At 41.6% G+C, this 25,622-nt stretch overlaps 1 protein-coding gene across 1 annotated transcript in view; it reads right to left on the bottom strand.

Annotated features, from left to right (window-relative positions):
• Positions 1-25,622, bottom strand: part of LOC126413131 (uncharacterized) — a 186,669-nt gene that overhangs the window by 11,357 nt on the left and 149,690 nt on the right. The window contains exon 19 of the mRNA XM_050083023.1: positions 10,883-11,009. Coding sequence (XP_049938980.1) covers positions 10,883-11,009 — 127 coding nt within the window. The remainder of the gene's footprint in view (positions 1-10,882; positions 11,010-25,622) is intronic.

Raw genomic sequence — 25,622 nt, 5'->3', positions numbered from 1 at the left:
GATTCTAGACGTATAACTATAAACAAATAATGTAACATGGCTTTAATAGAGAACAATTTGAGCATGGAAGGGTTTATGCAATCAGTACTAGAGCAGTTTACTTTAATGAATAACAGATTTATGGAAACAGACAATAATTTTAAAAGAATCAAGAACAGATTAGATAAAATGGATAAGGAAATAAATGACTTCACTTCTCAACCTAATGGTAGAATGGACAAATTGGAAAAATGACTAGATTTAGGATTCAGTCACATTGCTGAACTGGAAGAGTGGCTAGGTATTGTAGAGGACAAAGTAGAGGGCAAACTGGAATGTGTACATCAACTAAAATCTGACTAAAACAGTTTAATGCAAAGAACTCAGATTTTAGAGAGAAATTTATTGCACATTAAAGACATCCAACAGAAGTACATAAATAATAATATTAATGTAATATCATCTACCACTAATGAACTAGAACCAAAATTACAAAAGATAGGAGCTGAATGAAAAATGAGACTTAAGGAAACAAATAGTAACCTTTTGAGGATAAATCCACATCTTCCATAACCATTCTCATAGGCGATAGGCTGTCAACAACTAATAGTAATGACCAAAACTTGAGTACGACTAAACGTGTACTACAGATCAATAATATGGGACAAGAATTAACAAGAGAGGTTGTAGACCTGTTAACGATGAGTAAGAAGGTAAGTAATGGTTGTGATTTCGATACATTATTACATAAAGGAGTAAATCAAAAGTTTTTGAAATTTATACCATCAGGAGAGGTACACCAAGTTATATTTTTGTTTGAAAATATGTTACCAGAAACAAGGACAGATTATAAGCAAATAAGATTTTTCATAAGCCATATGATGGGTGATGCTGTGCAATGGGGAATGCCACAATTGGAAAACTTTAGAACTTGCCATGATTTTAAAATTACTTTCAAATCAAAATACTGGAGCAAGGGGGCACAAAAAAGTTATGCCTTGAACTGTTATGTTCATAACTATACAGTAATGACTTGAAAAGGGTACAGGAATTTTGTTGATTGGCATATTAATAAGGTTAAGTACTTAAATGACTCCATAAGAGAGGAACATTTGTTGGACGTAGTTATCAGTTGCCTCCCACGGAGAGTAAGGGACAAACCTTTGGGCAAAGATTTGAACCATGTTAATAATTTATTAGAATATTTACAATAGATAGACACCATTAAGAGACTATTGGAGAGAAGACAATCAAATAACAACAGCAACAATGCTCATCAATGCAACATGATGAATCAGCATTACAAAAGAGAACAATGGGGGACAAGAGAAAATGACGTGAGTATTGTGTACAGAGGATCCAGTGGTCAAGATGATAACAGAGCAGGACAAAGGTACAGAAATAGTAACAATGTTACAGAACACCAAGGTACAATATTTAGCAACAATATTGCTAGCTCAGTAAGATATGACAATGGAAATACATTAACAGACATTCTCTTAGAAGAAAGAATACAACCCGTTAACACTTAGGAGCTGGCATCAATAAAAATATGGGTGCACCTGACCAGCCCGAAAATCCAACGCCCATAATTTTACAGGCATGTGTGCTCGATCTTCCCCTTCCTTCCTTTACTTGTTCGCAGAGCTCCCAATGGTCTGGGAGGCACGGCAGAGGCTATAGTTGAAGTATTAGACGCTAGATGGTGTGGGCATGCTAGACAAGAGAGAACCACTCCTTTTTCTTTGTGAGGCTTTGTGAGCAGGAATATTCTGCCGCGTACACACTCAGTTGCGTCATCATGGGGAAGAGTGGTTTGACGAATGATGAAATCGCTCATGACTTACTGCGTGAGTTTGAAGAAAGTGATGTTGATTTTTCAGAGGATGATGATTTGCTTGATTCTGATGATGATGTAGACTATATTCAAGAAGAAGATTCTGAGTGTTCAGGTAAGGAATGCAGATTAAAAAAATATGCAATATTTTTGTTCAGATTTCAATTGAAAGAACTTTCAATACATAACTACAGTAGTAAGTGATTTTATTTGCAAATACTACTTTTATGGTAGATTCATATGAGGAGAGTGAACGTCCAAGTTCTTCAGAAGTATGTATTGCCATTGTTCCTGCTGATACTACACCTGAAGTGCACGGGCGACCAAGGGTGTATGCAAGACAGAACTTCGCACCGTACTGATTCTGAGGAAGGCTGGACGACTACTGATCATGTGCCAAATGTCTATCCATTCTCAGGACACTCTGGAAAGTGCAACCTTACCAGTTTAGACCAGAACAGCACACCTCTAGACTTCTTTTTGTGTTTACTTACAGACAGTATGGTGAATCATACAAAGCAGCAAACTAATCTGTATGCACAGCAAAGCATAAGGAAATTACAAAGCACAAATTCCCTTTCCCCTAGCTGCTCACTATCAAAGTGAAGTGAAAAGGAGTTTTTCTCATAGAAATAAGAAAGTTTCTGAAAATTGTAGTCCATATGTGTGAAACTGTGAGATCGCATACATGAGAGCACTGGTCCAAGAATTTTGTTGTGTCATGTAATTCTGTCCAAACATCCTGAGCCATGACAGGTTTCTTTCTATTCTGAGAAACTTTCACATCAGTGACAATTCGGTTGCTAAGAAAAAAGGCCAGCCGTGGTGGCCGAGTGGTTCTAGGCGCTACAGTCTGGACCCGCGTGACCGCTTTGGTTGCAGGTTCGAATCCTGCCTCAGGCATGGATGTGTGTGATATCCTTAGGTTAGTTAGGTTTAAGTAGTTCTAAGTTCTAGGGGACTGATGACCTCAGAAGCTAAGTCCCATAGTGCTCAGAGCCATTTGAACCATTTGAAGAACAAAAAAGAAGCTGGCTATGACCCACTGCACAAGGTGAGACCCCTCCTGGATATGGTGTCTGCTAATTTCCAGCAAGCATATACAGTGTCAGAGACAGGATATGTCTGGAATTTTTCTGCTTATGCAAGTGAGAGGTGTGACACAGTGACACTCATAAAGACATTGCTTGGGGATCTGTCAGGAAAAGGTTACACTTTGTTTACAGACAGATTCTACGCCAGTCCAGTCCTTGCTTCAGAACTGGAAGCTGCAAAAACTGCTCTAGTGGGAACTACAAGAAAATCTAGACAGGGATTACATTCTGCTACAAAAGATCCGATACTTCGGTGAGGCGAACTAATTTTTAGGCGTAAAGGAAATATCTTGGCATTATGCTGGAGGGACAAAAGAAATGTGCACACGATAAGTACAAGGCACACTGCTGAGATTGTGATGTATATTGATAAGAGAGGTGGAGAGAAGTCAAAACCAGCCTGTGTGGTGGACTATAATAAAAACAAGTTGGGTGTTGACTTATCAGACCAATGACTACCATATGGGGCTTTTGAGCATCGAACTGTGAAGTTGTGGAGAAAATTGTCATTCCACATAATACTAAAAGTGATAATAAATTCAAGTATATTGTACAACAAGGTAACTGGAAAGTGCATCAAAACATCACAGTTTATGACAACTATGTGTGCAGGTCTTGCAGACAGCAGACATCTCGAACAACAACCTGGTACATCGGGACTCTCCAGACTATCAACTGGAAACCATTTTCTGCAAAAGATTGAGACAGAAATAGGCAAGAAAGAGAAGCAAAAATAATGTGTAGTGTGTTCTCTGAGAGGCAGAAAGCTTACTGAGAAAGTGTGGCGCAAAGACACAAGCTACCAGTGTAGTACATGCAGAGTGGCATTGTGCAAATGACTGTGTTTCAAAATTTATCATACAAAGACCAAAGCTGCATCTTAAAATAAAGCCAAAGGAGGTTACTGTATATAAAACAAGCAGTTTAAATAAGTATTCAAATTCAGAAAGTTCAGGCTTTTCAATAATGGTAATGTCATTACTATAACAAAAACCATTTAAGAGTTGTAGTAAATTAAAATATGCTAGAACCAGCTAGGCCTTGTGTTAAGAGCTTCATGCGCTATGGCTCAGGGCGCAAAGTGTTAAGCAACATCTTTGACCAAAGCTCAACGGAGTAGTCGGACATACACCAGTAAGTATACTTCTAGCTTCTGGTAGCAATGTATGTGTAACAGACTATGGGTTTTTAAAACAAAGCTATATGATACATATGTTTCCAAGACTGCCAGTAACCGGAGTTAAAATTACAGAGATAACAGAAACTACAAGCAAACCAATTTGCGAAGAACTGTTGATTACATTTGGATTGAGTGGACATACATTTGAGTACCCAGTGTTTGTGGTCACAGGGTTAAATATACCAGCTGTTTTTGGAATAGACATGCTTACAGAACAGAAGCTCACATTAGATTTTCAAACATGCACAATATGATTTCCATATGGACAAGACAGAAACAATGTCACATTACAGTTTGATCCAGTGACTACTTGATGGGGAATCTTACATTAGTAATAGAATCCAACATAGTCAATGATGACAGAAAATTACACTATTACAACCATCCTATACGTCAAGAGGACATAATTAACAACATAAGCAGATCAGTAAATTTCAACACAAATGGGAAAGTGGAAACAGTTTCTTTATCAAGAACACACATAGATGCTCTAACAATGAGACCAGGAATCATGAAAGGCCCTAAAGATTAAGCCACACAATCTATTCTATATTAGACCATATCCAATACCTGTTTCTATGAAATTTGTTAGTCCAAAAGGAAACTGACAGGATTATTATAGTTGCTATTATAACCCCTTAGTTGTACTCAGAAAATCTGATGCAACTGTGAGACTAGTATTATATGCAAGAGGTGTCAATAAAATAATTGAACCTGAAAGAGAGAGACTACCTATAACAGAAGAAATGTTAATAAAATCTATAAGGGCAAGATACATCAGCACAATGGATCTTACTACTTCAAATTGGAAAATACAACTTCGTAAAGATTACAGAAAACACACAGCTTCTCTATTTAAAGGACGATCATACCAATTTTAGATATTACTTTTAGGACTGAAAGTTTCAGTGTCAGTGTTTACAAGAGCCTTAGGCAAAGTGATTGGCAACAATTTAAGAGGTAAGATTTTAATTTATGTTGACGACATTGTAGTTATATCTACCAGATGGAATGAACACTTGCAAATGCAAAATCAATTTTTCAGTAGACTAAGATCACAAAGAATTACAATTAAACTATCAAAATCACAATTTTGTAGGAATGACATGAAATTGTTGGGACACATGGTGAGTACGACAGGAATCAAACTGGTCTCACAAAGGCTACACGCTATTAAACTTTGCCCAGAACCTTCAAACAGAAGACAACTAAAGTCATATTTAACAGTACTGCGTGCACCACACTTATCGAAATTAATGAAAGCAAACATATCTTGGAGCTGCGATGAACATTGTACTGAGGAATTTAACAATATAAAGTTTAGCAATTTCACCTATACTATTTCGCCCAGACATTACCATTCCACCTATCAGAAGATACATCTGACTATGGTCTGGGATGCTGCATATTTCAGGAACATGTTGTGCAACAGACAGTAGAGAATAGGCCAACAGCTTTCATAAGTAGAATGCTCATGAACCATGAAAGGAATTACACTATCACAGAAAAAGGGGTATTATCTGAAGTGTAGGCTTTCAGAAATTTAAATACTTATTGGCAGGCAATGAAACTATAATACATAGTGACCATAATGCAACAATCTTTCTACCAGAAATCATACTTTTACACAGTAGACTCACTAGATGGGCTCTCTTTTTGCAGGAATTTAAATTTTCTATTAGGTGTGTAAAAGGAAAAGAAGTACCAACGCCTTATCAAGATTATCTGTTGTCTTACAATCAAACAAGGATGTAAAGGGCAGAGGAACATTTGCTAAATATTTCTTGAAAATTAATAAGTACAAAAAAGATATTCAAATGCTTAGTTGTATGTTAACAACTCTGCAGCAATTGCTAGACACACATTTGCTAAATATTTCTTGAAAATTAATAAGTACAAAAAATATATTCAAATGCTTAGTTGTATGTTAACAACTCTGCAGCAATTGCTAGACACACTCAAAAAAACAACAATGAATGACAGATAAAGAAAATATTGCGCTCCTCTGATATATGTCAAAAGGTAAAAATAAATACTTCAGGAGTACACACATTAGAGTGTCCCATTATTCCAGGAGATATTTGGGAGTTAGTGTATCAGATTTCTTTGCACAGTGCCTAAAAGCCAGAGAGGAATAGGATACATCCCGGTCATTTTAGAATGTTGGTCAAAGTTGGTGAAGTTGTACCCTCTAAGAAAAGCTGCAACCAATAGCATAATAAATAAATTATAAGATCACTATTTTAAACAAGTCAATAAACCTAAGAACCTGTTAACAGACTGTGCAAACCTGTTTACACCCAAGAACTTCCGAAAGTTTTTAGCAAGGGAGAATGTAGGCCATACTTTGATTTTGCACTACCATCGCAAAGTAATCTGCCAGAAAAAATCACGTGTGAACTTGGATGTTTGTTATGAACTTACTGTGTGATTAAACACTCAAAGTGGACAGAATTAGTAAGTGAAATGAAATTAGTGTTGAATGAATGGCCACACTCAGTCACTAAGGTGTCACCAGTTGAGGTAATAGGACAACAAGTAGAAGGGGAACCCTTCTTGAAGTGGGTTAAGTGGCCAGAAGAAAAGTTGCCCCCCCCCCCCCCCCCCACCCAGTCAATTTCAACACAGAATATTAAAGAAGAGATACTTGGGAAGATGAATAACAGAAAAAGAGATGGAAAAAGGACCCCTATATTGGACAGAGTGGGAGATGTAGTTTTGGTTAAAAGTTACAAGAGAAGTGACAAGTGTGGAAAGACAATGAGCAAGTTTTACCTGCTGTATAAGGGGCCATTCATGATAACTATGATACCACAAGCAAATGCAGTAAATATAACTGACTCAACAACTGGCAAACAAAAGGGCATGTATAATATCCAGGATTTATGACCATTCATATGAAATTAAAGGCAATTAAGTAATAGTCCTTGTTTCAAAATTGTAGGGTGTAACAAGCTTATTAGGCAGTTTCTGACAAATAATTCAGAAATAGTATGTAGTTAGTGCTCAGCAAAGCTGATATAATAATGGTAACCCATCATTAATAACAGGGGGGTAGAGATAAGGCTAATGTATGCTAGCACTATTATTGTACTAATAAAATGATGTTGTTCTATATGCCCTCACTGAGGGGCAGTGAGAGGAAAGTGACTATGTTATGAACAGTGACGTTGAGGGTGTCAAGACTGAACCTGACACTAGGTATTAAGCTAGAAACCCTTCAAGAAAAACAAAACCAATTTTTTTAAGGATTTCCACACTGATAAAGGTATTTGATATCACAGCATGTATAGAGTGAGTTAAGTAGCAGCACAAGGCAAGGAGTTTGCTCTGGATTATGAAGTTGTTGTGCATGCTTTAGTTATGTCAAGGGTGTAAATTATAATGAATGAGATGTAGAATGTCAACACTAGTTTTAATACTAATAGCATTATGATTGAGCATAAATTAAACCTTCCCCCATTTCATTCACTTACGAGTCACTAAATATTATTTCTGACTTAAAGGCGTTTTATCGGGAATGGATTATGTGAAATTACATTCACATTACATAGATTATTTATGACATGTTATTGCCTTTTGTATAAGACATTTTATACGGTTTTGGGTATGATTGTAGAAGATTTTATAATGGAAATTAAGCCTCATAATAAAACCCAAAAAAAGCGATATACGAGTCTTTGCATGCAAATACAAACTCAGATTCTTGGGTTCTAATATTTGTTTAATGGGTTTACTAATGATAATTTTCATGACTGCTGTACTATTCAACTGAAGTATTGTAAGTAATACATCAACTGATCAACTTAGATTGTAAAGGTACAAATGTTTCACACCACGACTACAGCAGTTTGTTACTCCTGTAATGCATAAAAAAGTAAAATAAATCAATAAAATATTGACTTATCACCGTTGAAGACAAATTTAAAACAGTTAAAAGAGGAGTCCAAGGTGTTCATAATTTGGTTTATTGTTTCACAATATTGTAAAAGTATTTCTGATTTATGTATGTTTGTTTTTCTTTTTTTACTTCCTTTCCTGCTTCTTCATTTTCATTTACAAGGGGTGGCATATGTAAGTGTACAAAATCTCCCTTACATATGTTGATTTTTTATCCAAGTTGTGTAGCTTCAAATAAATGAACAAGTAGAGAGTTAGAGTGTTTCTTGTTATGGAGATAATTATGATTATTTCATTTTTAGAATTGTTTTGTTTTCCTAGTCTGCGGTGATGGTATTCTTTTGTGAGGTACTCCTTTGGAGCCATGTGTAGCACTAAGAGCAGTCGGACTGCCCGTGATGTCATCGCAAATAGCAGCAAAGAGTTCCACTGCTATGTGCAGCCCCCAAGGAATACCGAAAATTGGAATCTAGAGCTGACAAGAATGTCAATGAAAAATTCAACTGTTTCTGGTGTGAGAATGAGATTTCTCAGTCCTGCTTGTCTGTATTTGTCTATGTTTATGAAGAAATAATAAACTGTTATTCTGTATTTGAGGTATGGTGGTATTCATTTAGTAAAGTAATGTGATACAAAACAAAAAAAGATTTTGTTGAGAGTCAGTTCACGTTTGCCCCACTTAAGATGCAAAATAGTCAAAGATCCTCAGAAGGGACAGCCAATCACTAACAATACTGTAAATATTTGCAGTCATCAACAATCACTGAATTATTGGTGAGCAGAATAATTAATTTTGTATACAGGATGTTTACACGGTGGTGGAACAAACATTCAGAGATGATACAGAAATATAAAACTAGCAAAATAAGATAGTAAGTCAATTTTCAGAAACATCTCTCTTAAGAGAAATAAGTTAAATATAGCTGCCAGTGTGTGGTAACAAGAATAACAGTTAATAAATTCATGTATACCAATAACTAGGTGAAAACATATTTCCATACATACATGTGACATAAGAGAGTGCCTTGTTTCCTCACCAATTGGCTATGTCTTTTCATTATAGATCTTACTGAAATTTGGATTATTTCTCATATTAAGAATATGGAAAGCCTGGATATGCTGCACATTAGTTAACTGGAAAGGGTTCAAGTGCCACATGCATCTATGATAAGAGGTATTACTTGTAGTCACAAAGAAGTTGTTTTCTTCCCCACTGTTTTCAGAACATCTAAAAGTGGTTGTCGCTTGGATATCACATTGCCTTTAAATGTATGCTTCTTGGGTATTTGCATTTGACAATAGTTTCCATAATATTTCTGTGCCCTTATCCAGGTGTTCCCTTCTGTGCATGACAACAGATCTGGAACGTTCAAATTAGTGTAGGAAGTGTTCTCACCCACCTTGTATCCTTTATGAGTCAGCGCCTTTTTCATCAGTGGTGCAGTTATGTCACTTAGTCTTAAGAGGATTGAAAATGTGTACGCTGTGGGAAATAAGCTGCTTTTAATCAGCTGATACAGGTACAAAAAGTGACTGGCTGCAGTTTTGACTCGAGTCAAACAGTATGGTATGTACTGTTGTCACCATTACACTTTTTATTTATGAAGTGACCTGGTTGGCAACAATCCCATTAACATCCTTACCAAATGCTGGAATGTCACATAAACACTTTCACTTTTATTGAAACTGGCACAATATTCATCTTAACATCTGGACAGCAGATGCTTCTTTCAGTTATTTGCAATGTCTTCAGAAGATGGTTTCACCCTTTCCCTATCAATATATATTTGTTTCACAGTCTTAATATTAGTTTGGCCACTGTCTTGTGCTCATGACTATTCTTAACTGCTTATGCTGGATGTTCATTAGATTTTAGTATCGAACAAGTACACCAACTGGTATCATCAAGGGCAGGAACTCATATACCAATATGGTCTTCTCTTGACTGAATGTAACCAGTTTTGTAGTCAGAAGCAGATGGCATTTGAGCTTTATGAGCTGCTCCAGTTGCAATATCTTCAGCATGAATTTAATAGAATGCTGAGAATGGAATAGTCACGTTTCTAAGTTTGTATGTACCACAGAAACTTTTTGTCATGATCTGAGAGCAGTTCCACAAATCTGATTAAGCATATAATGTGCTTCCAGAGGTGTTAATGTCTGCATTTGTTGCACATGGTGAACAAATCTCAAATATAGTAATTCTTCTTATGCAATTGATGTTTAAATTGGCTTATCTTAAACCCTGAGCAAATTTTGGTTTGTTTCCCAGAGCACTTTGAATTTGCAACCCTGGAAAACTGAATTTATAGTGAAGTTTTGTATTTACCTGGGTTAATTCCCATAGTCATCCATTTCAAGACATTTTAAACATAACAAAAGTGACTTTGCCACCGTCTTGAGTGTTGGTGAGGAGGACTACATAATCTGCAAACACAAACTCTTCCGGTTCTCACTTCATTGATGGCTGAAGACTGAAGCTGTTAGTATGCTGAGCAACAGTAGCTTATGGGAAGGTTTGAACATTTGACTGTGTTCTAAATTGAACTGACTGTAATTTGAGAGATGTATTGGATTGTAATTTGATCCTCAAAAGTGAGATTAGTGCTCTGAGAGTGTCATAGTTTCTTTTTTGTCTTATTTTGATACATTTATGTTTCTCTGTTATCGCTGAAAATTTGTACCATCAGGACTGAAACATGCAGTATTCACGAGTCTAATATTAGCATTATTGTCTCAGGTATGAGTAGTTCTCATATCGTAGTACAGATGTACTGTAAATACAATTATTACAAATATCAAATAAGGTGCACACAAAAGAATGCAACAATTATACCCTCTGCAACTTGACCCTTACTGATAATGACTACAATAAGCCAAGTTTTTACTCACTTTTGGTGCTTCAAAACAAGCTGGGCAATTTTCAGGTATTATAGGTAGGTTTCTGGACTCAGCAAACTGTCTCAAGGATTTCTCTCGCACATAAATGAATGGTCTAATAACTCTGAGATCACGTTCTCTGGAAATTATTGAAAACAACTAAATTAATGTTAAATGTGAGTAATGCACATCTCAACAACTCTCAATAAATTTAATCCTAAAGAACAAACAGAGATCAGGATTGCAGAAATCCTACTGTATTTTAAATGTGTGCTACTGTAGATGTAGATGTAAAACTCACTCTGAAAATGAGCACTAAACACATGATCCCACTTGATAAGTCAAGCAATACCAGCTATTAATTCATAACAATAATGGAAATTTTTGGCTGGAAAAATATGTACAACAAGGGAAAGGCAACCACTCATCTATAATGGATCAATGCGTGGATCACTGTAACACATAACAGGAAACAGCATTCACACCAGCTTTGAAGCACTAGCTCTTTTTTCGGTAATAGTACACACACAACCCAACAGACTTTCCATGGATACAGGAGTGTGCATTTGGTTGTGTGTGTGAATGTGTGCACTATTGTTAGAAAAGTGCTAGTGCTCAAAAGCTAGTGTGAATGCCATTTTCTATTATGCGACTCTGGTCCACACATCGGTCTGCTATAGGTGAGGATTGCCTTTGACTTATTTTACATACATTTTTAACTATCCATATCACATATATCAACACCCTTAGTTTGCGTACAGCTGTTGATTTACGTATCCATATCACATATGATACATCAAAAATGTTCAAAAGTTGCACCAGAGCCAAAGAAATATGAAAGCTTTGTGCCGTGCATCACAGACACTGTAAAGCAATCTTAACACAATTGTAGTTTTACAAAAAAGCTTATCTTTCTGGGGTTGTATGGTGACTCACTTCGAAATGTTTAGTTCAGTCCGAATATTTATTTAGCTTGTCCCATATCCTTAAATATATATTCATTCATTCATCTGAAGATAGACGTAAACTGTCCTGAGAAAGCTTTTTTACAAAGTTTCAAGTACAACCTTTAAATGATGACTAAAATATACTATCATGGCAAAAAAAAGAAACACCTACAGCCATCCTTATGATTTTATTTTATTTTGTCGCTACCAGTTTCAACGCTTAATCGTGTCTCTTCAGGCTGTTTCGATGTGGTACAGGTTGATATGGCCCCATGCATAACCCATCAGTTGCCAGCATTACTGGATACACAGATAACGTGTCAGCGCTCCAACCATCAATGATGGCACACCAATCAAAAGCAAATTTTGACAAGCCAAGATTACAGGGCCAAATTTGCCAAATTAGTGTGAGTGCAGGCATGCAAATGTTTGTTTTTTTGTATTTTGTTTTGTATAGTGCCTTGTCAGTAGTCATAAGCAGTGCAAAGAAGTCAGTCAAGCTGAACAGCCTGCTGTGCTCCCCATTATTTTGTGGTTGTGCTGGAAGTTTTATGTTTGTATTGCTGCATCACACAGTTCTATGAAATTTGTTATAATGGAAAGGAAGGACGCAAATGGAGGAAAGTGTTACAGTGCTTCATCAGATTATCAAAAACAAGAAAATGTGAGGCTGAAAAAGGCATTGATGGAAAACAGAGACAGACATTATCAACCTTTGTGCCACTCCTAAACCAATGGTGTTGGGCGATTCAGAAGAATGTGGAGATGATGTTGAGGCTACCTTAATTAACAGTCAACAGGACCAAGATCAGGAGTCTCAAAAATGAAGTTTGTGTATGCCACCTGAGATGTTCAGCCAACTGGTGCAAGTTTTTTTATCTGATACCCCTTTGGCAACTTACACACTGGTGATAATGAAATGATGATGAGGACAGTACACAAATCCTGTAAATGAAATGTCGTGTGGCTAGGGTCTCCCGTCGGGTAGACCGTTCGCCTGGTACAGGTCTTTTGAGTTGACGCCACTTCGGCGACCTGCACATCGATGGGGATGAAATGATGATGATTAGGACAACACAACACCCAGTCCCTGAGTGGAGAAAATCTCCGACCCAGCCGGGAATCGAACCCGGGCCCTTGGGATTGACAGTCTGTCACACTGACCACTCAGCCACCGGGGGCGGACACAAATCCAGTTCCAAGCAGAGAAAACCCCAGCCTGACTGGGAATCGAATGCAGGGTCCCGTAATTGAGAGTCAGCTACACTAACCACTAAACCATGAACAGCTGACAGGATTCTCGGAGAGAACATACGTTGTTAGTTAGACAGTCCCACTCATAACTGATTCAGGTTATTGTGATTTAAGTAATTAAGAATGGCCCTCTCATGCAAAATTTACTGCCATTTTTCAAAAGTTTGCAGATGTTGATAGGCAAGAAAAACTCTGTTTAGAAGCATATGTAGCATCAGTGTTGCCGAAATGGAACCACATTGATTAAGAGAGAGGTGACAGTTAGGGTGGCATTTGTACTGAGAAGGAATACACACAAAAGTGAAAATTATAATATTAAATTATAATATTAGAGCTAATGACGGTGACAGTGATGAAGTAATTCTGGAAGCTGCACATTTTTTTTACAGCTAGATCAACAAGGAATGAGAAGCATTTAGATCTTTATATTGATTTGTGGAGTGAAAAAAAGCACTTCAGTTTAGAGGTAAAAGAATCTGTCAGTCGAGGACCTGAGCAAGCACCGAAAAGGCTCTTGTGGGACTGAAAATGTAATCAACCAATCCCTTCAAATGTGTTTGAGTTCATTTTAAAATATGGAGAAATTTCAAAAAGAGACTGGCTTGTTTGAGGCATTTTGTTGTCTGATTGTTTTTGTGACACACAGATATCTCTTAAGTCTCATTTGTACCAGGCTAAGGCTAGGGGGTTACCAAGAGGTTGTAAAAAAGCTAACACAAAAGTGAGTGAACATTAAAGCAAGTGATCACCACAAAACAGTGTACTTTGAATAGCACTAATTAGAAAAAGCGCTAAATAGTTGTTCAGCCACAGAAAATCTTTTAGACAGAAACTTTGTAAGAGAAGAGCAGTACTAAACCAAAGAACTGCATCATTTAATCAAAGTGACTCTTTTTCTTGCTAAAAGACACTCTGAGAGGTGACAGTGACTTAGTCATGGCAATTTTTGGGGTATCTTAAGAGTTTTTGTCAAAGTTTGATGCACTTGTGAAAGAGCTTTTAACAAAAATTTTGTAATACCTTTATATATATATATATATATATATATATATATATATATATATATATATATATATATATATATATATATATATATATATATATATATATATATATATATATATGGTGTTATCAATATAATAGAAGGAAACATTCCACGCGGGAAAAATTATATATAAAAACAAAGATGAGGTGACTTACCGAACAAAAGCGCTGGCAGGTCGATAGACACACAAACAAACACAAACATACACACAAAATTCAAGCTTTCGCAACAAACAGTTGCCTCATCAGGAAAGAGGGAAGGAGAGGGGAAGACGAAAGGAAGTGGGTTTTAAGGGAGAGGGTAAGGAGTCATTCCAATCCCGGGAGTGGAAAGACTTACCTTAGGGGGAAAAAAGGACAGGTATACACTCGCACACACGCACATATCCATCCACACATACAGACACAAGCAGACATATTTAAAGACAAAGAGTTTGGGCAGAGATGTCAGTCGAGGCAGAAGTGTAGAGGCAAGGAAGTTGTTGAAAGACAGGTGAGATATGAGTGGCGGCAACTTGAAATTAGCGGAGATTGAGGCCTGGCGGATGACGAGAAGAGAGGATATACTGAAGGGCAAGTTCCCATCTCCGGAGTTCGGATAGGCTGGTGTTGGTGGGAAGTATCCAGATAACCCGGACGGTGTAACACTGTGCCAAGATGTGCTGGCTGTGCACCAAGGCATGTTTAGCCACAGGGTGATCCTCATTACCAACAAACACTGTCTGCCTGTGTCCATTCATGCGAATGGACAGTTTGTTGCTGGTCATTCCCACATAGAATGCATCACAGTGTAGGCAGGTCAGTTGGTAAATCACGTGGGTGCTTTCACACGTGGCTCTGCCTTTGATTGTGTACACCTTCCGGGTTACAGGACTGGAGTAGGTGGTGGTGGGAGGGTGCATGGGACAGGTTTTGCATCGGGGGCGGTTACAAGGATAGGAGCCAGAGGGTAGGGAAGGTGGTTTGGGGATTTCATAGGGATGAACTAACAGGTTACGAAGGTTAGGTGGACGGCGGAAAGACACTCTTGGCGGAGCGGGGAGGATTTCATGAAGGATGGATCTCATTTCAGGGCAGGATTTGAGGAAGTCGTATCCCTGCTGGAGAGCCACATTCAGAGTCTGGTCCAGTCCCGGAAAGTATCCTGTCACAAGTGGGGCACTTTTGTGGTTCTTCTGTGGGGGATTCTGGGTTTGAGGGGACGAGGAAGTGGCTCTGGTTATTTGCTTCTGTACCAGGTCGGGAGGGTAGTTGCGAGATGCGAAAGCTGTTTTCAGGTTGTTGGTGTAATGATTCAGGGATTCCGGACTGGAGCAGATTCGTTTGCCACGAAGACCTAGGCTGTAGGGAAGGGACCGTTTGATGTGGAATGGGTGGCAGCTGTCATAATGGAGGTACTGTTGCTTGTTGGTGGGTTTGATGTGGACGGACGTGTGAAGTTGGCCATTGGACAGGTGGAGGTCAACGTCAAGGAAAGTGGCATGGGATTTGGAGTAGGACCAGGTGAATCTGATGGAACCAAAGGAGTTGAGGTTGGAGAGGAAATTCTGGAGTTCTTCTTCACTGTGAGTCCAGATCATGAAGATGTCATCAATAAATCTGTACCAAACTTTGGGTTGGCAGACTTGGGTAACCAAGAAGGCTTCCTCTAAGCGACCCATGAATAGGTTGGCGTACGAGGGGGCCATCCTGGTACCCATGGCTGTTCCCTTTAATTGTTGGTATGTCTGGCCTTCAAAAGTGAAGAAGTTGTGGGTCAGGATGAAGCTGGCTAAGGTAATGAGGAAAGAGGTTTTAGGTAGGGTGGCAGGTGATCGGCGTGAAAGGAAATGCTCCATCGCAGCGAGGCCCTGGACATGCGGAATATTTGTGTATAAGGACGTGGCATCAATGGTTACAAGGATGGTTTCCGGGGGTAACAGATTGGGTAAGGATTCCAGGCGTTCAAGGAAGTGGTTGGTGTCCTTGATGAAGGATGGGAGACTGCATGTAATGGGTTGAAGGTGTTGATCTACGTAGGCAGAGATACGTTCTGTGGGGGCTTGGTAACCAGCTACAATGGGGCGGCCGGGATGATTGGGTTTGTGGATTTTAGGAAGAAGGTAGAAGGTAGGGGTGCGGGGTGTCGGTGGGGTCAGGAGGTTGATGGAGTCAGGTGAAAGGTTTTGCAGGGGGCCTAAGGTTCTGAGGATTCCTTGAAGCTCCGCCTGGACATCGGGAATGGGGTTACCTTGGCAAACTTTGTATGTGGTGTTGTCTGAAAGCTGACGCAGTCCCTCAGCCACATACTCCCGACGATCAAGTACCACGGTCGTGGAACCCTTGTCCGCCGGAAGAATGACGATGGATCGGTCAGCCTTCAGATCACGGATAGCCTGGGCTTCAGCAGTGGTGATGTTGGGTGTGGGATTAAGGTTTTTTAAGAAGGATTGAGATGCAAGGCTGGAAGTCAGAAATTCCTGGAAGGTTTGGAGAGGGTGATTTTGAGGAAGAGGAGGTGGGTCCCGCTGTGACGGAGGACGGAACTGTTCCAGGCAGGGTTCAATTTGGATGGTGTCTTGAGGAGTCGGATCATTAGGAGTAGGATTAGGATCATTTTTCTTCGTGGCAAAGTGATACTTCCAGCAGAGAGTACGAGTGTAGGACAGTAAATCTTTGACGAGGGCTGTTTGGTTGAATCTGGGAGTGGGGCTGAAGGTGAGGCCTTTGGATAGGACAGAGGTTTCGGATTGGGAGAGAGGTTTGGAGGAAAGGTTAACTACTGAATTAGGGTGTTGTGGTTCCAGATTGTGTTGATCGGAATTTTGAGGTTTTGGAGAGAGTGGAGCTGGAAGTGGGAGATTGAGTAGATGGGAGAGACTGGGTTTGTGTGCAATGAGAGGAGGTTGAGGTTTGCTGGAAGGGTTGTGAAGGGTGAGTGAGTTGCCATTCCAGAGGTGGGAAACCAGGAGATTGGATAGTTTTTTGAGGTGGAGGGTGGCATGCTGTTCTAATTTACGGTTGGCCTGTAGGATAATGCTCTGAACAGCCGGTGTGGATGTGGGAGAGGAAAGATTAAGGACTTTTATTAAGGATAGGAGTTGACGGGTGTGTTCATTGGCTGAGTTGATGAGTAGGTGAAGGATTAGGTGGGTGAGGGCAATGGATTGTTCAGTTTGGAACTGGTATAGGGACTGATGGAAGGAAGGGTTGCAGCCAGAGATAGGAACTTTAAGTGTGAGGCCTTTGGGGGTGATGCCAAATGTCAGACAAGCCTGAGAAAATAGAATATGGGAGCGTAATCTGGCTAGGGCGAAGGCATGTTTGCGGAGGGAATGTAAATAAAACTTAATGGGGTCGTTGTGGGGGTGTTGTGAGGGTGACATGGTATTAGAAGGTGGAAAGTGTAACATGAGGTGAAATGAAAATGAAAATAAAAATATATGGGGAGAGATAAAGGTAAACCGGAAAGTAACTGGAGATCTGGAATGAAAAAAGGCTAAAAGGTGTTGGTTACAGCTGGGCTATGTTGGACTTGGGTTGGTAGACAACGATGTGCATAAAGGTTAGGTGGTTGTGTTGCCGCCAAAACACGTTAAAGGACGGAGAAATTCGGGAAAATTTCGAAAAAACTGCGTGTAGTATATTAAAACGAGTGGTATTGTGGTGGCAGATTATGAAAATGAGGTTAACAATTGTCTGACGAAGAAATAATGGCGTTAAAACCTGTGGGAAGCGGCTAAAAATGATCAGTGATGTGGGAAAAACGGAAATGGAAATAAAGCGAAAGTTATTAGAACTGGCCGAAATGGTTGTTTAAAAGGTGAAAGGAGCTGTTTGTGAACTAGAAACGGTGGATATTATAGCGGCGGTAGTGCTGAAAGCGGCAAAAAAATTTTTTTGGTTATGGTTTGGAAGTGGGTTACGTATTATTGAGTATATATATAGGCGGGATAAAATAGTATAGCAGATTCGGTAAAAAGGAGAAGGTGAATACAAAGTGAAACTACTGGCAAAAACAGAAAGAGGAAAATAAGACGACAGAAAAGATTTCGAAATGCAACAGTGACAATAACAAACGTAATTGTTGGATTCAAATTAATGATATCAATATAATAGAAGGAAACATTCCACGTGGGAAAAATTATATATAAAAACAAAGATGAGGTGACTTACCGAACAAAAGCGCTGGCAGGTCGATAGACACACAAACAAACACAAACATACACACAAAATTCAAGCTTTCGCAACAAACAGTTGCCTCATCAGGAAAGAGGGAAGGAGAGGGGAAGACGAAAGGAAGTGGGTTTTAAGGGAGAGGGTAAGGAGTCATTCCAATCCCGAGAGTGGAAAGACTTACCTTAGGGGGAAAAAAGGACAGGTATACACTCGCACACACGCACATATCCATCCACACATACAGACACAAGCAGACATATTTAAAGACAAAGAGTTTGGGCAGAGATGTCAGTCGAGGCAGAAGTGTAGAGGCAAGGAAGTTGTTGAAAGACAGGTGAGATATGAGTGGCGGCAACTTGAAATTAGCGGAGATTGAGGCCTGGCGGATGACGAGAAGAGAGGATATACTGAAGGGCAAGTTCCCATCTCCGGAGTTCGGATAGGTTGGTGTTGGTGGGAAGTATCCAGATAACCCGGACGGTGTAACACTGTGCCAAGATGTGCTGGCTGTGCACCAAGGCATGTTTAGCCACAGGGTGATCCTCATTACCAACAAACACTGTCTGCCTGTGTCCACTCATGCGAATGGACAGTTTGTTGCTGGTCATTCCCACATAGAATGCATCACAGTGTAGGCAGGTCAGTTGGTAAATCACGTGGGTGCTTTCACACGTGGCTCTGCCTTTGATTGTGTACACCTTCCGGGTTACAGGACTGGAGTAGGTGGTGGTGGGAGGGTGCATGGGACAGGTTTTGCATCGGGGGCGGTTACAAGGATAGGAGCCAGAGGGTAGGGAAGGTGGTTTGGGGATTTCATAGGGATGAACTAACAGGTTACGAAGGTTAGGTGGACGGCGGAAAGACACTCTTGGCGGAGTGGGGAGGATTTCATGAAGGATGGATCTCATTTCAGGGCAGGATTTGAGGAAGTCGTATCCCTGCTGGAGAGCCACATTCAGAGTCTGGTCCAGTCCCGGAAAGTATCCTGTCACAAGTGGGGCACTTTTGTGGTTCTTCTGTGGGGGATTCTGGGTTTGAGGGGACGAGGAAGTGGCTCTGGTTATTTGCTTCTGTACCAGGTCGGGAGGGTAGTTGCGGGATGCGAAAGCTGTTTTCAGGTTGTTGGTGTAATGATTCAGGGATTCCGGACTGGAGCAGATTCGTTTGCCACGAAGACCTAGGCTGTAGGGAAGGGACCGTTTGATGTGGAATGGGTGGCAGCTGTCATAATGGAGGTACTGTTGCTTGTTGGTGGGTTTGATGTGGACGGACGTGTGAAGTTGGCCATTGGACAGGTGGAGGTCAACGTCAAGGAAAGTGGCATGGGATTTGGAGTAGGACCAGGTGAATCTGATGGAACCAAAGGAGTTGAGGTTGGAGAGGAAATTCTGGAGTTCTTCTTCACTGTGAGTCCAGATCATGAAGATGTCATCAATAAATCTGTACCAAACTTTGGGTTGGCAGACTTGGGTAATCAAGAAGGCTTCCTCTAAGCGACCCATGAATAGGTTGGCGTACGAGGGGGCCATCCTGGTACCCATGGCTGTTCCCTTTAATTGTTGGTATGTCTGGCCTTCAAAAGTGAAGAAGTTGTGGGTCAGGATGAAGCTGGCTAAGGTAATGAGGAAAGAGGTTTTAGGTAGGGTGGCAGGTGATCGGCGTGAAAGGAAATGCTCCATCGCAGCGAGGCCCTGGACATGCGGAATATTTGTGTATAAGGACGTGGCATCAATGGTTACAAGGATGGTTTCCGGGGGTAACAGATTGGGTAAGGATTCCAGGCGTTCAAGGAAGTGGTTGGTGTCCTTGATGAAGGATGGGAGACTGCATGTAATGGGTTGAAGGTGTTGATCTACGTAGGCAGAGATACACCTTCAACCCATTACATGCAGTCTCCCATCCTTCATCAAGGACACCAACCACTTCCTTGAACGCCTGGAATCCTTACCCAATCTGTTACCCCCGGAAACCATCCTTGTAACCATTGATGCCACGTCCTTATACACAAATATTCCGCATGTCCAGGGCCTCGCTGCGATGGAGCATTTCCTTTCACGCCGATCACCTGCCACCCTACCTAAAACCTCTTTCCTCATTACCTTAGCCAGCTTCATCCTGACCCACAACTTCTTCACTTTTGAAGGCCAGACATACCAACAATTAAAGGGAACAGCCATGGGTACCAGGATGGCCCCCTTGTACGCCAACCTATTCATGGGTCGCTTAGAGGAAGCCTTCTTGATTACCCAAGCCTGCCAACCCTAAGTTTGGTACAGATTTATTGATGACATCTTCATGATCTGGACTCACAGTGAAGAAGAACTCCAGAATTTCCTCTCCAACCTCAACTCCTTTGGTTCCATCAGATTCACCTGGTCCTACTCCAAATCCCATGCCACTTTCCTTGACGTTGACCTCCACCTGTCCAATGGCCAACTTCACACGTCCGTCCACATCAAACCCACCAACAAGCAACAGTACCTCCATTATGACAGCTGCCACCCATTCCACATCAAACGGTCCCTTCCCTACAGCCTAGGTCTTCGTGGCAAACGAATCTGCTCCAGTCCGGAATCCCTGAATCATTACACCAACAACCTGAAAACAGCTTTCGCATCCCGCAACTACCCTCCCGACCTGGTACAGAAGCAAATAACCAGAGCCACTTCCTCGTCCCCTCAAACCCAGAATCCCCCACAGAAGAACCACAAAAGTGCCCCACTTGTGACAGGATACTTTCCGGGACTGGACCAGACTCTGAATGTGGCTCTCCAGCAGGGATACGACTTCCTCAAATCCTGCCCTGAAATGAGATCCATCCTTCATGAAATCCTCCCCACTCCGCCAAGAGTGTCTTTCCGCCGTCCACCTAACCTTCGTAACCTCTTAGTTCATCCCTATGAAATCCCCAAACCACCTTCCCTACCCTCTGGCTCCTATCCTTGTAACCGCCCCCAATGCAAAACCTGTCCCATGCACCCTCCCACCACCACCTACTCCAGTCCTGTAACCCGGAAGGTGTACACAATCAAAGGCAGAGCCACGTGTGAAAGCACCCACGTGATTTACCAACTGACCTGCCTACACTGTGATGCATTCTATGTGGGAATGACCAGCAACAAACTGTCCATTCGCATGAGTGGACACAGGCAGACAGTGTTTGTTGGTAATGAGGATCACCCTGTGGCTAAACATGCCTTGGTGCACAGCCAGCACATCTTGGCACAGTGTTACACCGTCCGGGTTATCTGGATACTTCCCACCAACACCAACCTATCCGAACTCCGGAGATGGGAACTTGCCCTTCAGTATATCCTCTCTTCTCGTCATCCGCCAGGCCTCAATCTCCGCTAATTTCAAGTTGCCGCCACTCATATCTCACCTGTCTTTCAACAACTTCCTTGCCTCTACACTTCTGCCTCGACTGACATCTCTGCCCAAACTCTTTGTCTTTAAATATGTCTGCTTGTGTCTGTATGTGTGGATGGATATGTGCGTGTGTGCGAGTGTATACCTGTCCTTTTTTCCCCCTAAGGTAAGTCTTTCCACTCTCGGGATTGGAATGACTCCTTACCCTCTCCCTTAAAACCCACTTCCTTTCGTCTTCCCCTCTCCTTCCCTCTTTCCTGATGAGGCAACTGTTTGTTGCGAAAGCTTGAATTTTGTGTGTATGTTTGTGTTTGTTTGTGTGTCTATCGACCTGCCAGCGCTTTTGTTCGGTAAGTCACCTCATCTTTGTTTTTATATATAATTTTTCCCACGTGGAATGTTTCCTTCTATTATATTGATATCATTAATTTGAATCCAACAATTACGTTTGTTATTGTCACTGTTGCATTTCGAAATCTTTTCTGTCGTCTTATTTTCCTCTTTCTGTTTTTGCCAGTAGTTTCACTTTGTATTCACCTTCTCCTTTTTACCGAATCTGCTATACTATTTTATCCCGCCTATATATATACTCAATAATACGTAACCCACTTCCAAACCATAACCAAAAAAATTTTTTTGCCGCTTTCAGCACTACCGCCGCTATAATATCCACCGTTTCTAGTTCACAAACAGCTCCTTTCACCTTTTAAACAACCATTTCGGCCAGTTCTAATAACTTTCGCTTTATTTCCATTTCCGTTTTTCCCACATCACTGATCATTTTTAGCCGCTTCCCACAGGTTTTAACGCCATTATTTCTTCGTCAGACAATTGTTAACCTCATTTTCATAATCTGCCACCACAATACCACTCGTTTTAATATACTACACGCAGTTTTTTCGAAATTTTCCCGAATTTCTCCGTCCTTTAACGTGTTTTGGCGGCAACACAACCACCTAACCTTTATGCACATCGTTGTCTACCAACCCAAGTCCAACATAGCCCAGCTGTAACCAACACCTTTTAGCCTTTTTTCATTCCAGATCTCCAGTTACTTTCCGGTTTACCTTTATCTCTCCCCATATATTTTTATTTTCATTTTCATTTCACCTCATGTTACACTTTCCACCTTCTAATACCATGTCACCCTCACAACACCCCCACAACGACCCCATTAAGTTTTATTTACATTCCCTCCGCAAACATGCCTTCGCCCTAGCCAGATTACGCTCCCATATTCTATTTTCTCAGGCTTGTCTGACATTTGGCATCACCCCCAAAGGCCTCACACTTAAAGTTCCTATCTCTGGCTGCAACCCTTCCTTCCATCAGTCCCTATACCAGTTCCAAACTGAACAATCCATTGCCCTCACCCACCTAATCCTTCACCTACACATCAACTCAGCCAATGAACACACCCGTCAACTCCTATCCTTAATAAAAGTCCTTAATCTTTCCTCTCCCACATCCACACCGGCTGTTCAGAGCATTATCCTACAGGCCAACCGTAAATTAGAACAGCATGCCACCCTCCACCTCAAAAAACTATCCAATCTCCTGGTTTCCCACCTCTGGAATGGCAACTCACTCACCCTTCACAACCCTTCCAGCAAACCTCAACCTCCTCTCATTGCACACAAACCCAGTCTCTCCCATCTACTCAATCTCCCACTTCCAGCTCCACTCTCTCCAAAACCTCAAAATTCCGATCAACACAATCTGGAACCACAACACCCTAATTCAGTAGTTAACCTTTCCTCCAAACCTCTCTCCCAATCCGAAACCTCTGTCCTATCCAAAGGCCTCACCTTCAGCCCCACTCCCAGATTCAACCAAACAGCCCTCGTCAAAGATTTACTGTCCTACACTCGTACTCTCTGCTGGAAGTATCACTTTGCCACGAAGAAAAATGATCCTAATCCTACTCCTAATGATCCGACTCCTCAAGACACCATCCAAATTGAACCCTGCCTGGAACAGTTCCGTCCTCCGTCACAGCGGGACCCACCTCCTCTTCCTCAAAATCACCCTCTCCAAACCTTCCAGGAATTTCTGACTTCCAGCCTTGCATCTCAATCCTTCTTAAAAAACCTTAATCCCACACCCAACATCACCACTGCTGAAGCCCAGGCTATCCGTGATCTGAAGGCTGACCGATCCATCGTCATTCTTCCGGCGGACAAGGGTTCCACGACCGTGGTACTTGATCGTCGGGAGTATGTGGCTGAGGGACTGCGTCAGCTTTCAGACAACACCACATACAAAGTTTGCCAAGGTAACCCCATTCCCGATGTCCAGGCGGAGCTTCAAGGAATCCTCAGAACCTTAGGCCCCCTGCAAAACCTTTCACCTGACTCCATCAACCTCCTGACCCCACCGACACCCCGCACCCCTACCTTCTACCTTCTTCCTAAAATCCACAAACCCAATCATCCCAGCCGCCCCATTGTAGCTGGTTACCAAGCCCCCACAGAACGTATCTCTGCCTACGTAGATCAACACCTTCAACCCATTACATGCAGTCTCCCATCCTTCATCAAGGACACCAACCACTTCCTTGAACGCCTGGAATCCTTACCCAATCTGTTACCCCCGGAAACCATCCTTGTAACCATTGATGCCACGTCCTTATACACAAATATTCCGCATGTCCAGGGCCTCGCTGCGATGGAGCATTTCCTTTCACGCCGATCACCTGCCACCCTACCTAAAACCTCTTTCCTCATTACCTTAGCCAGCTTCATCCTGACCCACAACTTCTTCACTTTTGAAGGCCAGACATACCAACAATTAAAGGGAACAGCCATGGGTACCAGGATGGCCCCCTCGTACGCCAACCTATTCATGGGTCGCTTAGAGGAAGCCTTCTTGGTTACCCAAGTCTGCCAACCCAAAGTCTGGTACAGATTTATTGATGACATCTTCATGATCTGGACTCACAGTGAAGAAGAACTCCAGAATTTCCTCTCCAACCTCAACTCCTTTGGTTCCATCAGATTCACCTGGTCCTACTCCAAATCCCATGCCACTTTCCTTGACGTTGACCTCCACCTGTCCAATGGCCAACTTCACACGTCCGTCCACATCAAACCCACCAACAAGCAACAGTACCTCCATTATGACAGCTGCCACCCATTCCACATCAAACGGTCCCTTCCCTACAGCCTAGGTCTTCGTGGCAAACGAATCTGCTCCAGTCCGGAATCCCTGAATCATTACACCAACAACCTGAAAACAGCTTTCGCATCCCGCAACTACCCTCCCGACCTGGTACAGAAGCAAATAACCAGAGCCACTTCCTCGTCCCCTCAAACCCAGAATCCCCCACAGAAGAACCACAAAAGTGCCCCACTTGTGACAGGATACTTTCCGGGACTGGACCAGACTCTGAATGTGGCTCTCCAGCAGGGATACGACTTCCTCAAATCCTGCCCTGAAATGAGATCCATCCTTCATGAAATCCTCCCCACTCCGCCAAGAGTGTCTTTCCGCCGTCCACCTAACCTTCGTAACCTGTTAGTTCATCCCTATGAAATCCCCAAACCACCTTCCCTACCCTCTGGCTCCTATCCTTGTAACCGCCCCCGATGCAAAACCTGTCCCATGCACCCTCCCACCACCACCTACTCCAGTCCTGTAACCCGGAAGGTGTACACAATCAAAGGCAGAGCCACGTGTGAAAGCACCCACGTGATTTACCAACTGACCTGCCTACACTGTGATGCATTCTATGTGGGAATGACCAGCAACAAACTGTCCATTCGCATGAATGGACACAGGCAGACAGTGTTTGTTGGTAATGAGGATCACCCTGTGGCTAAACATGCCTTGGTGCACAGCCAGCACATCTTGGCACAGTGTTACACCGTCCGGGTTATCTGGATACTTCCCACCAACACCAACCTATCCGAACTCCGGAGATGGGAACTTGCCCTTCAGTATATCCTCTCTTCTCGTCATCCGCCAGGCCTCAATCTCCG

This window comes from Schistocerca serialis, chromosome 7, assembly GCF_023864345.2.
Source record: "Schistocerca serialis cubense isolate TAMUIC-IGC-003099 chromosome 7, iqSchSeri2.2, whole genome shotgun sequence".
NCBI classification, from domain to species: domain Eukaryota; kingdom Metazoa; phylum Arthropoda; class Insecta; order Orthoptera; family Acrididae; genus Schistocerca; species Schistocerca serialis.
The sequence above is the reverse complement of the archived record's forward strand: the minus strand, read 5'-3'. Positions and strand labels throughout refer to the sequence as shown.